General features: G+C 40.2%; 2 protein-coding genes across 2 annotated transcripts in view; one reads left to right on the top strand and one right to left on the bottom strand.

Moving 5' to 3' along the window:
• Positions 1-1,949, bottom strand: part of agps (alkylglycerone phosphate synthase) — a 29,400-nt gene extending 27,451 nt beyond the window's left edge. The window contains exon 1 of the mRNA XM_005723512.1: positions 1,694-1,949. Coding sequence (XP_005723569.1) covers positions 1,694-1,881 — 188 coding nt within the window. The 5' untranslated portion in view covers positions 1,882-1,949. The remainder of the gene's footprint in view (positions 1-1,693) is intronic.
• A 4,569-nt stretch (positions 1,950-6,518) lies between these two features.
• Positions 6,519-13,202, top strand: nfe2l2a (nfe2 like bZIP transcription factor 2a). The gene is made up of 5 exons (XM_005723511.2): positions 6,519-6,731; positions 9,710-9,955; positions 10,236-10,325; positions 10,424-10,615; positions 11,600-13,202. Exons 1-5 carry the CDS (start codon positions 6,696-6,698, stop codon positions 12,818-12,820), a joined length of 1,785 nt encoding a protein of 594 aa, XP_005723568.1. The 5' UTR covers positions 6,519-6,695; the 3' UTR covers positions 12,821-13,202.

Here is a 13,202-nt window from a genome sequence, read left to right as displayed (position 1 = left end):
GATAGAACAAATACACAATGCAAAACTATCAGGCATGGATTGGGCCCCCCAGAGCACAACATTACTGAAGCGTTGTGGGAACAACTTGATAGAAAATAGATGATGGCTGAACAAAAGGTAGCCATCATCAAAAAAAACCAAACAAAAAGCTCTAAATTTCCTTCAAGAAGCCTGAAGAACTTTTCCCAAAGACTACTAAAAGAAATTACAAGAAGTGCTAAATAAGAGAGGTTAAGGTCTGTTGAAGAATAAAGGTGGTCACACCAAATATTGATTTTCAAGCTGTTAGAAATGTACAAACTGTTTTTGACTTATATACTGTATTTGCATGTATGTTTGTACATGTCTCGATAAATTCCTTTACCAATTTCATATTTGCCTAGCAAAATATAGTAAAAAGGGGTGATGCAAAACATTTTCAAATACCATATCCGCCACAGTTTGTACTTCATCATCTTTAAGCACCTCTAGCTCTGGAACTGTATGTTTCCAGTCTATGGGGACTAACCAACCTTCCAAGTGTTTCTTGTATTACGTGTTTGGCATCTCGCTTTGGTTTCCTCTCACCACAAGGAAATTCTTTCCCTAGTCTTACCAAGTAATTGCTGATAAGAGAGTCCCTGCGGCTTCCGTTTGTAATGCTGTAGTGTCTTTAAATTACAAGATAAGCTGCCTCTCTCTAAATGAGACACTAACAGGACTGAATGAAAGAAGTGTAGTTATACCACTGAAACAGAAATTCTCTAACACCATATAAGTAGTTTAGTCTCACATTGTCAATTGATTCTTTGAATTATAAGTTTGGCAGATAGCTAGTGGCTGTGTAACTGTTTTTGCTTTGCATTTCCTCAACTATCAAACTATCACAAGTATAGCAGACAGGGGTATAAGACATAATATTTAGCCGCATTATCACAGTGTCATACTGGTCTGAAAGGGGCACGCATTACAAGGCCAGATGCACATACTTTTGCCGATTGTGTTAGCTGTTGTTATCTGCCACAGACACTAGATGTCAGTGCTCTGGTGGGGGTTCCTCAAAAGGCACTAGGCTGCTAATAGGTTGAAAGTCAGACCACCACTTGTCCTGACCAATCAGAGAAACGGAAGAGACAGAAGTTTCTCTGTCTCCTCTGACTGTTGTTACACTTTAGCTACAGGCTGCTTTACTATTTTACCCAAGATGTCTTCTCACAAGAGACAAAATTTTGGTGAACCTGCTAACGGGTCAACTCCAAAAAAGGAGAACCGCTTATCAACCCCACTAAATCGGACAGCTCAGTAACAGTTAATGAATATCAAATCGGATTAATCAAACACTAAGGACTTCACTGAAAGGAAACATAGTTACATAACAAATAAAAGAATGTACTTCGAGAGTGGATGAAAGTTACAGCTGGCAAACTTTAAGAAAGTCGACTTCTTCCTCCTACACTTAGCCGCACCCACCCCTTAGCAAATGAATGGCTGCTCTGTAGCCTAGAAATGTTAGCTATGAAGCTAACCAAACTCCGCTTCAGCTACGTTTCTAACAGACATTTATGTCTAGTGGGGAGACAGCAACCAGCCTACCGCTGCACGCCACCCAAATGTCTCATGTTTAGCTGGTAATGCACTTAAGTTTGACTTAAGAAGTAGCCAAAACCACAGCGGATAAGCCCCCCTCGTCCACCGCTCCATCACAGCCTCGTACCTCCTCCTCGGCACAGTCCTCCCCTCGCTGGAGACATCTAGCTTGTCTCCCTGGGCTTTGCACTCCGCGGCTAGGATGCCCGAGTTACCCTCCACCGGTCTCTGTAAATGTCCGGCAATTACACTCAGTCTTTGCTGTGCAATGCGTTGCCTGTCAGAGCTATCGCTGCCGCTGCTGTTGGACGCCATGCTGCTTCCGTGTTTGTACAGGAGGGAGCAGATCCGCGAGCTCCTGTCAGAGGTCAGAGCAGGGAAAGTGTGGCACATTCAATGCCTGTAGGAAATAACAAACCCCACACGCGAGTGTTAAATGTAAAAATTAGGATTTTAAAGCATACAATACAAAATAAATGTTGTTATTTTGGGTAAATTAATTTGTTATTAGACACAGGGCTAGTTTATGCATGAAAACGGTAAGTCGATTAAGAAAAGCATAGGTCAGCGCATTCTTTAAGGTTATTTTGAAGTTATTTAAACATGGACTGGTTCTAGCTTCCCAAGTATAAGCATTTTGCGTTTTTATAGATTTTAATAACACGTTTAGCTTTTGGAACTTGGATTAAGGATTTTCCACATCTTAGGACCCAAGAAAAGAAAACTGTTCACGATTCTAGGCGATAAGCATTGCACTTGTGCCTAACAATCTCCATAAGGTTCATACTATAAATAAATGAATAAAACATTTGATTTATTTATTTTATCCATCAACCTTTAAACGAACCGTTGACATCAATGCAAAGCTCCCACCTCATTCTGAAAGGAGTTACCGAGAAGTGTTTGAATGCACCATTTAACTCGTTTCCCAGCATGCATTGCAACATTAGCGTAGACTGTAAAGGGCTGGTTCCATATGTTACACTTACTGCTGAGGCATCTTTTATATGGCTGAGTATACAGTTTGTGGCTGAGATAGTAAATGTAATTAGTTAATTATATAAAACAACTGTAACCCTTCTGTTTGGAATATTAAAGAGTTTATCGGGTTTATGAAGAAGCACTTATACCCTACATTAAACACCATTTTCAAACAAATGCATGAAAGTGAACAGTGGAAACATGCAATTCAGCAAACCTGTAAGTTAAGTATCAGAATTTTTTAATTGTCTTAGTTTTAGCCAGGTATATGTAAGACGAATCCAAATCTAAAGATTTAAACTAATCCTAGAACATCTGTACATCTGTAATGATTTCCCTTTACTGTGGCTGCATCATCACCTGTCTCATGTGTGCACTTTTTTTTGATGTGGTTGTAAAAACAGAGTAACTTGAAACAGTCAACGCTGTTTACCTTTCTGCTTCACCTCCACTCAGTCACCTGACCAGCGTGACTAGCGCTTCCATATGGTCCACATGGCTGCTTTTACACTAATGATTTGACACGAAACGAATACACCACAAGCAACATTATTGTGAAGTACATATCAATTAGGATTAAAGTACTGAAGGAAAGAGACTGTAAAAAAATCTTAAAATAGAAACTTTATTTTACACAACATTTGCCAACAGAAACAATAAGACGTTCTATAAACTAAAATGTCCAGATGTTTGAGGTTTTATTTCCAAAAGGTTAAAGTATTAGCTTCCAAAACAAAGTTCTGTAATGCACTGACTGCGGGCAGTTAGAGTCTAAGTGTATCACAGAACTTTATTTGGAAAGCCACAGTGCCACCTCATAGGTTTGTCCTTGTGTGGAACCTTATCCTCCTCATGACTGGGTGCTCCTTCAACCTGCAGCAAGGCACAAAAGCAAGGGAAAACAGGACAGCCATGTTGTATTATCTTTTTTATTTTCACTATACTGACTGCACTGAAAAATATATAACAGAAAACAGCTCAAAATAGCAGAGCTAAGATCTAAATGCGTTAAGGACGGGCCTAAAGAAAGGCGAGCTGTTTGGTGGTTCCTCCCTAGAGCCACACAGGTATATAGCAGGCCAGGTGGTGTCTTTTTACACGCTGTTAGCAATACAGAAATGATTAAAGACCTAAATAATATTTGGGTGTGTGCAAAAGTTGATCCTGCAGTACAACCTCCTGAGAAATGGTTCTTGAGTGTATTTACTTACCTCTTTAGTCTTGCCCATCTGGTTGCTTGCAAAGGTTACATTTTGCATCTACGCTGGCTGGCATATTTTAAGTTTTACACTGTTGCTGATACCTTTTTGAAAGGATTACTCCACTTCAAGTACCACCGGGTATAAATGAGTCTACCTGTTGAGCTTTAACAACTTTCTGAATTAAACAGTCTCTTGAGAATAACCCATTTACTAAAGAGTGATATGATAGCAATGAGGGAAGTTCAGAAGGCCAGCTGAGCTCCAGGAGTATTGAGTTCTATCAGTTTGAATGTAGTTGGAAACTTGGCACTTCATCAGCAACCAAATGACAGCAACTTCAGAAGTGCAGAAATAACGTTCAAAATCAACACTGCAACGTGCCAACCGGAATCTTAACGATTATTTCTTTAAGAAATACGATTTTAAAGGCAAAGTGAGCTTTGCAAGTCATACTGTACCTGATATAGGTAGACACAAGGGACCAGCTGCAATCCAACACGAGGGGAAAACAGATCATAAAATGCAAAAGATGAAAGCGGGCTGAGGACTTTGCACGCCACGGATAGATTCACATTGCAAACGCCTGTTTTCACTGCAGTTGATGTCCATCGGCGAACTTGCAGCGCTCTAATCGTAAGGTGGCCGCCGCCGCTTTTACCTTTTCTTCCCCCAGTGCTGTGCAGTTCACTATATGCAGCTGGAAGAATGTCGACGTGGAGCTGCCAAACGTGAACGCGTATTCAGGAGCGCGCACGAGAGGCAAAAATAGGCTTTTTTAGTGTAATTTCACGTAGTGGCACAGCGAGCTGCACTTTAGTGCGAGACTCTTCACAGATGGGTGCTACAACCAGGAACAAGTCTGTCTTATTACGCGGGCATATCTGAAAAGCCACTTAATGGCACCTCGGTTTCGAATTCTTACTAACGCCGAGGTTTCAGAATGATTCAAATGTGATTAAGAATGAGGGTTTTTCTTTGGGTTATCTTCCTCTTAATGTTCTTAAATAGGCGAATCTTAGATCGACTGCTACAACGTTTATTGCATACCTGTGCTCTCCACCAGTGTGGATTGAAGATTTACATCCTTTAGCCTACTTAGGAAGTGGAAAAGTAATAATAAATCATAACCCACATTCCAATTTTTGGAAAGGTCCGAGGAATTACCAATAACATTTAGCTGAATGAAAAGTAGTGCTTATGGAGAATGTCCTCTTTCATACTCTTAACTTGTTAATGGATATGCTTTACTGTTAAAATAGCATTTTAATGTTCTAGTTTGTCAAGGTGGATCAATGTTTGATGTTGTTATTAATGTTAATTATTAATGTTAATAATCTACAGCACATGTGGTGAAAGAAATCATTAGACTGTACCTTAATAAAAAGCAGCTATAAAACACAGCTAGAGTGATCCAATATCCTTATGCTTTAGAATATTATATTATTACTACTATTGATTAACTAGTTTCTATCTATCTATCTATCTATCTATCTATCTATCTATCTATCTATCTATCTATCTATCTATCTATCTATCTATCTATCTATCTATCTATCTATCATCTATCTATCTATCTATCTATTGAATAAGTATTAAATAGCATAAAATGCATTAAAATTATTGCACTATATTCTATACATTTACTAACCATATGATAAGTGCCCCATAAATGGAGTAAAAACCTGCATATTTACTTACAAAATGTACTGAAATGTGCAGTATTTCGGTAAGCTTAGCAAATTTTGCCTAAACAATAAAACTATTAACATAACCTAAACAATTTTTCTACACACTACAGTACCTTCATATATGTACCAGTTTCGAAGAATAGCCTTTTGTGCATTATAATGGTTAAAACTTTAATATATTTTTTCTACACTACGTAATACAAACATATATGTTGATAATGGCAAGGAATTACAGATCTGCAAATCTTTGAGATTCCTCACTTACACGTTTTAGATCATTACTTCAGTTTTGTTTAATTTTATGAGAAATAGTGTAACAGGGAATAATTTAGCTTGTAGCACATTTAGTTAACCCACTGTAATGATTCATTACTTGACAGATGAAGATTTTCCAATTAGAGCACCCAGTGAATTATGGCAGAGTCTGACTCCCACACCCCAACCTCCTCCCAAAAGATGTTAGTAACAGTTCCACCCATTTGAACTAGTATCTCTTATGCACCTACCTCCCCTCCAAAAACAAACAAGCCAATAAACAAACAAAAACATATAAACTAACAGGAATCATTCTGCACTGGGACTTTTACCACATATAGGTATTGTTCCGCTAATAGGTCTGAGCTTCAGAGTAAAACATTAAACGCAGGACTGTAACTTTAAACTGGGTGTTCTGTTTCTCTCTTTATGATTTTGTGATGGTCTACCCAGCTGCACAAGGAACATCAGGGCCCCAGGGTCTCCAGCTCCACGCTGGTCACGGTCACCAGCAGGGGGAGGTATGCACCAAACAAAGTCTGGTCACATCAGTGACGAAGTTAAAATACAAGGTACACATTATATATATTTCTTTTATGAGCTGGCATACATAAAGCTGTCTATAAACGAACGATATAACATGTTGCAAATTACGTAATGGTTAATGTATTATAAAATGTTTAACTTACACATAAATATGTTGTGTAATTTTTTTGCGTGGCAACTATTGTGTTAAATGTACTCCATGCGCACGCACACACAGTCCTTATCTCCAGCCCTCATAGGCCGCTGCGAGGGGGACGATCCCGGTGGGGAGGGCCATCATTTCCGTTATGCTCATTAGGTTTGGAGGAAGCAGCACTTCTCGTCGCTCAGCTCCCGTGACGGACTATATCGCCTCCAGACCGCTCGCCATTTTTATATCCAATATAAGGAATAACTCACAAATTTTTCAATCATACGGAGTTTTTTTCCCCTCAAAACCTCACGACAGAGCTCCATAATGATGGAAATGGAGGTGATGCATTCCGGTCAACAGGTAAATAGAGTATTTCTCTCTAGAAAAGAGTAGACAAACTATCTGACATTGACTGTCAACTTCCTTTTTAATGCGGGCTATTAGAGAGATAGACTTTATGTAAACTTTTATTTATCAGTTAAATTACAGCTAAATTACAGTGCTAGTGTATTTACGCCGGTGTTACAGACGTTATAGCTTTAAAAGTGTGAGGTAGACTACGCCGACAGGCTGTCTTAGAGTTAGACATGTTAACTGTCTTTCAGTTCTGCAAGTCATCCACTTGTGACGCTTTTCCTGGACAGGAAAAAATCCCCATTAACAGAACAGGTTCAGATATTAGTGTTGTGATCGATTGCCCGAATAAAATAACAGGTTATTTTATCCTGGCAAGTTAGACAAACAGAACCTGGACTGTGTTGAAGCATTTGTCGTAACTGTGTCATCATCTCCCCCTGCCCACCCCGCCCTCCTCCTGCTCAAAGCATGTGATCCCATATCTGATAGCTTTTATAACCACCATGAATGATTTCTTTTACTGCTGCTTATGTCTTTGCTGTGTGTTTTACAGAGTTAATAAAAAAGGACCAAATATTAGACTAGACCTGTTCTTATACACTGAATGAAAATATTGAACTTGGTTGAAGTTTATTTTTTCCTGTGACATGGCCTCGCATCTTTAGTGTTTCGCTAAGCTTGTCATAGGTGAGGGTCAGTGGAAGTACAGTTGACTGATGAGGGCCCAAAGGGCTGTGCAGCTGTGTTTCATCATCCACAGTTGAGATTGGATGTCCACTGAATGGTGTTGGAAAAAAAAGGTATGTTACAACAGCAGGTTCGGGTGCCTCTTTCGGGGCCTTGTGTTTAACTGTAGATAAGTAAATGAACAACCAACACTAAAGGCTTGTTAAGTTTAATATGTATCTCTGGTAACTGTCATTCTGAAGGCTCTGTGTGTAAAAGCTTTTTTTTTGACTGGTTTTTGTGTGGCATCAAGGTGCAGGAAGTAGTTTTCTCAGCCTTTCCCCCCCTTGTTCTGGTGCCGGTCCATGTCTTGTGGCAGTTGATTGTGACACCATTACTTAAGCACACCCATATTCACAGAGCCCAGTTGCCATTAATACAGAATGTGCTGTTTATAAAGCTGCATTATAACAACAGGCTAATTTAACAACCACACTGAAATCACTGACTGACAACAGTCAGTTTTTTGGCCTTGCGGTGGTTGTTTTTTCTAAAGGACTGGCGTGACTTGTCTGATGAGCTTATTAGGTGTGACCAACAGACAAGAGTGTTTTTTCTTTCTTTTCTTCTTTTTATTGTTGTTTGTTAGAAAACATCAGCAACCTCAAGAAGTGAGTTTAGACATCCCACACAGACATTTTAAGGGACTTCCTCATTCCTGTACAAACCATAATGTCTAGTTGTGTGCTCACCTTCCAACCAGCGAGCAGCCTTAGTAATGTGTAATCCTTCAGTGGTCATAGCTCTGATGCAACACAGAGGCAAAGAGGGTTAGTGGATTCTTTTTTTTTTTCTTCAGCACCACAACTGTAGTCAGGAAAATGGTGTCAACAATGGCTTAAAGTATTTATAGGTGCTCGTATGCCATTATTATTAGTTTGCGGAGGCTTGTGACTCATCCTGTTTTTATTAAAAAAGAAAATTGAAGAAAACATTATCTGACAGGGTTTTTCTAAACAGTCCCACATCCTCCTTATTGTACATTGTTCTGCTTTGTTCTTTATTCTCCCTGAGTTCCCTTTTGGTGTCCTCTAGGCTCTCTCTTTTTTTTGTATTATAAACCCAAGCTCATAAGTAATGTTTACACCCAAATCTGAGGCACAAACAAGTCACATGCTCATTTTTTTTTTTTTTTTTTTTTTGTGTAAACCAGTATTGCGGGTTTATGTAACATCCTTGGGCCTTGTGAAACACTTTCCTTCTGTAAATAAATTCTGCTAAAAGCCCAGAGAAGGGGCCAGCATAATTTATCTTTAGACATCCTTGTTTAAAAAGGCAAATAACAATCGGCAAGTTAGGGGAAATCTACTAAATGGTACTAAAATGTCATCGCATGCTCTGCCTAATGTGTAAATATATGTAGGACAAGACTATTATTGTGCTAAGATAATTTAGTAGTACTTGTAATAGTTGACTTAAATACCTAGTGAGGGTGAAATTGAGGAAATAAGCATTTTAATTTCACTCAGTATGACATTATGACCTCATAGTGTGATTAGGTACAAAGGTACATTGTAACACAAACCCTTCTGAGACCTTACGCTACAGCGTAAGGTCTCAGAAGGGTTTGCCGTAACCTGCCGTAACGCCTTTGCCGTAACCTGAGCACCTTCAAAGAACTGTAGCTATAGGTTGGCATCAATGTAGCTGTTGCCAAATAGGCATATGTAAATGCAACACTATTATACATTTACCGCATAATCATAATTGACGAATTACAGTGCCAATTCTACTTTGTTTATATGTTTATATGTTCTTCGCTCATATGTTCTTCACCAACCATAATACTGTATACTATGGCCACATTTTCTAAATGGTGTAATATGATTTAACTTCTAAACTAGTTTGGAACCATCCTTTAAATCTGAACTTTAAGTACTCGCTAAAAAACGATCCCTGGCTGTGTGGCAGTCTGAATACGACAAACAAATTCACACTTCTGCGTAACTGGATAAGCAGTGACTACTTCCCTTCACTGGAAAAAGTATCAAATGAGGATATGTGTCTTTTGCTGGTGTGTGGTGACAACAGAGGAAGGAGAGAAATGCGTTCATTATTCATGCAGTTTCTGTCCCTTGACATTAGTGCCTGTGTTGTTGTCGGTGATCAGATACTGAGGGACAGGGTGTGGCAGGTGCAACAGTCACGCTTCGCAGCAGGGACGTTCTGTTTGGCTGCGATGCTCAGAACACTCCTATGCAGGACAGCATGGCTGCTTGCAAACTCTGTTAACTGATCTGCGGCTGTCTTTCTAGGACATGGACCTGATTGACATACTGTGGAAGCAAGACATTGATCTTGGTGCTAGGCGTGAAGTGTTTGACTACAACCACCGTCAGAAAGAGCATGAGCTCCAGAGGCAGCGGGAGCTGGAGGAGGAGAAGAAGCTGCATTTGCTCCGGGAGCAGGAGAAGGCCCTGCTGGCACAGCTACAGCTAGATGAGGAGACGGGAGAATACATACCTCGAGCCCCGCTGCAGCCTGCCGTCACACCTCTAGAGGTAGGTACACAGGTACATACATGCTCCATCATTACTCATGTCAAAGGTACACCCCTCCCACCTCATTTTATAGGCTCTGGCTGTGTTGTAGCTAGGTTACCACCTCGTCCTGTGTAAATGCAGCAGCGCAGGTTGGACTTCAGTTTTGCATCAGTGCTCTGCAGGGACCTGAGCGCTATAAATACACAATCATGTGCTGCTGTTAAAACATGGTGTGCCAAAAAGCTGGTAGATGCTAGATGGTAAAAAGTAACACAAGGTATTTTAACTTCTGTTGCAGAATGCCAGTTTCACAGAAACAAGTGACGCCATGTCATTCGATGAATGTTTGCAGCTACTGGCAGAGACGTTTCCTGTAGAAGAAACTGAGGTAAGAACATTGATCAGAAATGAACAGAAATGAACCGCGTGATTGTTGGGCATCGTTTTTAGCTGTATAAAAACTGTCATATCTGTTTTGTCTCCTAGAACACTTCAGTTTGTCTGGACACACCTGGTGTCTCAGCAGCCATCAGCAGCAACATGATGATGTCCCCCGAACAACCAGCTCCATCACCTGCCACCCTCTCCCCAGGACAGCTGCCACCACCAGCACCACAGGGAATGCCCCCAGATTTGGAGGAGGCCTGGATGGAGATTCTGTCCCTCCCCGAGCTGCAGGTATGACACAGAGATTCTACAAACTCAGCGACATGGCATTTCGTGTGGTGGAACAAATACAAAAAGAAAAAAAATGGATAAATGGCAGGAGCTTGACATTAGAAGACAAACAATTGTTGTTTGCTTTAGGAATCCAGTGCACACTGCTAATTCCACTCCGACTAACTTTCATCATCTAGACATTTTACAGCATTAGAAGCATGGTTGCTCAGGGGTTATATAATTCATATGATTAATAGCCACTAACATTTTTGCGCAGAGCCAAAAGATAGCTTGCTCAGATCAGGTGTGTCTTCAAATCTTTGCTTAGTAGCAGAAAGGTGAAGTCATTTTCATTAGCTGCTTTATCAGCTCGGTTTCAAGGCACCTCATATTTGCATTAGCTGGTGGGTGGAGCATTGCACCATTAGTTGCCTCGACCTTTGACTGAGTGGACTGGGCTGCGGTTGTAACCACAAAATAGAATTGGCAGGACTAATCTAGTTAGTTGGTGATGATACTAAAAGTGTAAACATGAAAGCTGAGTGGAATTGTGCTCAAACTTGTAAAAGCTGCTTCATGAAGATAAGATATTCTGTTTACAGCTGTAGGAAGTTCCGACATTTCAACAACTGGATAGTTTTGTTAATCACAGTAGGCAATCTTGTGCTAAAACCAGCTCTACCGGCATTCAGTGGAGCACAGGGAGCTGCAACAACTGAACAGCTCAATGGTTCAGACTTTGTTAGCTGAAACCCTGTTTAGTGATGATAACAGATTAAGAAGGAGAAATTTAATAGAGTAAAATTATACTTATAAAACATACTAATCTTAGGTTTCAATATTTCAACAATGAAACCACTTAATAACAGTCATTCAGTTTTGAATGTGTGATAAGTCTTTTTTTGTAGGCTTTTTAATATCCTACCACATAAATGTTGAGATTTTTTTAAGCCGTACTTAAAATGAGTGCATTTATTTCAAAATTGTAATTTTTTTTTGTAGGAATGCCTCAACATGCAAATGGAGGACACACTGGAGACCACAACCTATCCCCTTCAAGACAGCCCTGAAATACAGAATCCAAACTACTCTTTTTACCCCATGACAGATGAGACAGCAAACAGTTTAAATGTCGATCCCACAGAGTTTATGAACACATTTGACAGCTCCGTTCCCAGCATGGCTCCAGCTGATGGCCTCAGCCCGATAAAAGTAAAAACCTCTCAATTAAATGGCAATTTAGGCGCAGAAAGTTTCTGTAACATATTTTATCAGAACACTATATTGGAAGAGAGCAGTGGTCAGCATGAGCTCGAAGGAAACGAAAGTGCTGCCATGTCCGATGTCCCGAACGAGGCCCCCTTCACTCCCATGGATTTGTACAGCCTCTCACCCGGAGATGCCTTTGACAGAAGCAAGCAAAATCTAATAACAGAACAGCCAGACTCAGATTCGGGGATCTCTACAAATGCAAGTCCTGCAAAATCTGCATATGGAAGCGAGTCCTTTAGATGCAGCGACTCGGACATGGAGGAGATGGACCAGAACCCTGGCAGCGCAGAATCTGACTACTCTGAGATGTTTTCATTAAATTTCCAACCAGATGACGCACACGCAGCAATTTCCGTATCTATACCATCTCAGCAACCAAACGAGCACGAGAAGAATCCCAAACATAAGGTGGACCCAGGAGAAGAGAGCAGCCACAAGAACGCCCCCTTCACCAAAGATAAAGCGAAGAAACGCTCTAATGTGCGTCTCTCCAGAGACGAACAGAGAGCCAAGGCGCTCAAAATCCCCTTTACCGTTGACATGATTATCAACCTCCCCGTTGATGATTTTAATGAGATGATGTCAAAACACCAACTGAACGAGGCCCAGCTGGCCCTGGTCCGCGACATACGCCGCCGCGGAAAGAACAAGGTGGCAGCCCAGAACTGCCGTAAACGCAAGATGGAGAACATAGTGGGTTTGGAGAGTGAGCTGGACTCGCTGAAGGAAGAAAAAGAGCGCCTGCTGAGTGAGAAGAGCAAGAACATGACAGACCTGAAGGAAATGAAGTGGCAGCTCAACAACTTGTACCTGGAGGTCTTTGGCATGTTGAGAGATGAGAAGGGAAATTCCTACTCCCCATCAGAGTACTCCCTTCAGCAGTCAACGGATGGCAGCGTCTTTCTCGTTCCCCGCATTAAAAAGACTTTTAAAAGTGACGACAGACACTGATCTCCTTTGTAATATGGTACTTCATTATTATAGTATACTATACTATGCAATAACTTTGTAGTTGCTCAGCTTTAAGCGTTAATAGCTCAGCAGAACTATTGTACAGTTTTTGCTTTCTTGAATGTTCTACTAGTTTTTTATATTTTACTTCTTTTGTACTCCGACACCTTCACAGATTCTTTAACCAATAGTTTGTAAATATAAGCACTGAGATTGATTAAAAAAAGTTACTGTGTTTGTACATATATATTGTATATATATTATATTTCTGTATGCTAATGACTATTTCAATCAGTTACTTATTTTATAACTTTATCCTTATGATTTGCTCCCCTTTTTTATTCTGATTTCTGTGCTTTGAAATAAACTATTCATATAGCTA

Source organism: Pundamilia nyererei, unplaced genomic scaffold (genome assembly GCF_000239375.1).
Source record: "Pundamilia nyererei isolate P.nyererei 1_Seehausen unplaced genomic scaffold, PunNye1.0 scaffold00009, whole genome shotgun sequence".
Taxonomy (NCBI): Eukaryota; Metazoa; Chordata; class Actinopteri; order Cichliformes; family Cichlidae; genus Pundamilia; species Pundamilia nyererei.
The sequence above is the reverse complement of the archived record's forward strand: the minus strand, read 5'-3'. Positions and strand labels throughout refer to the sequence as shown.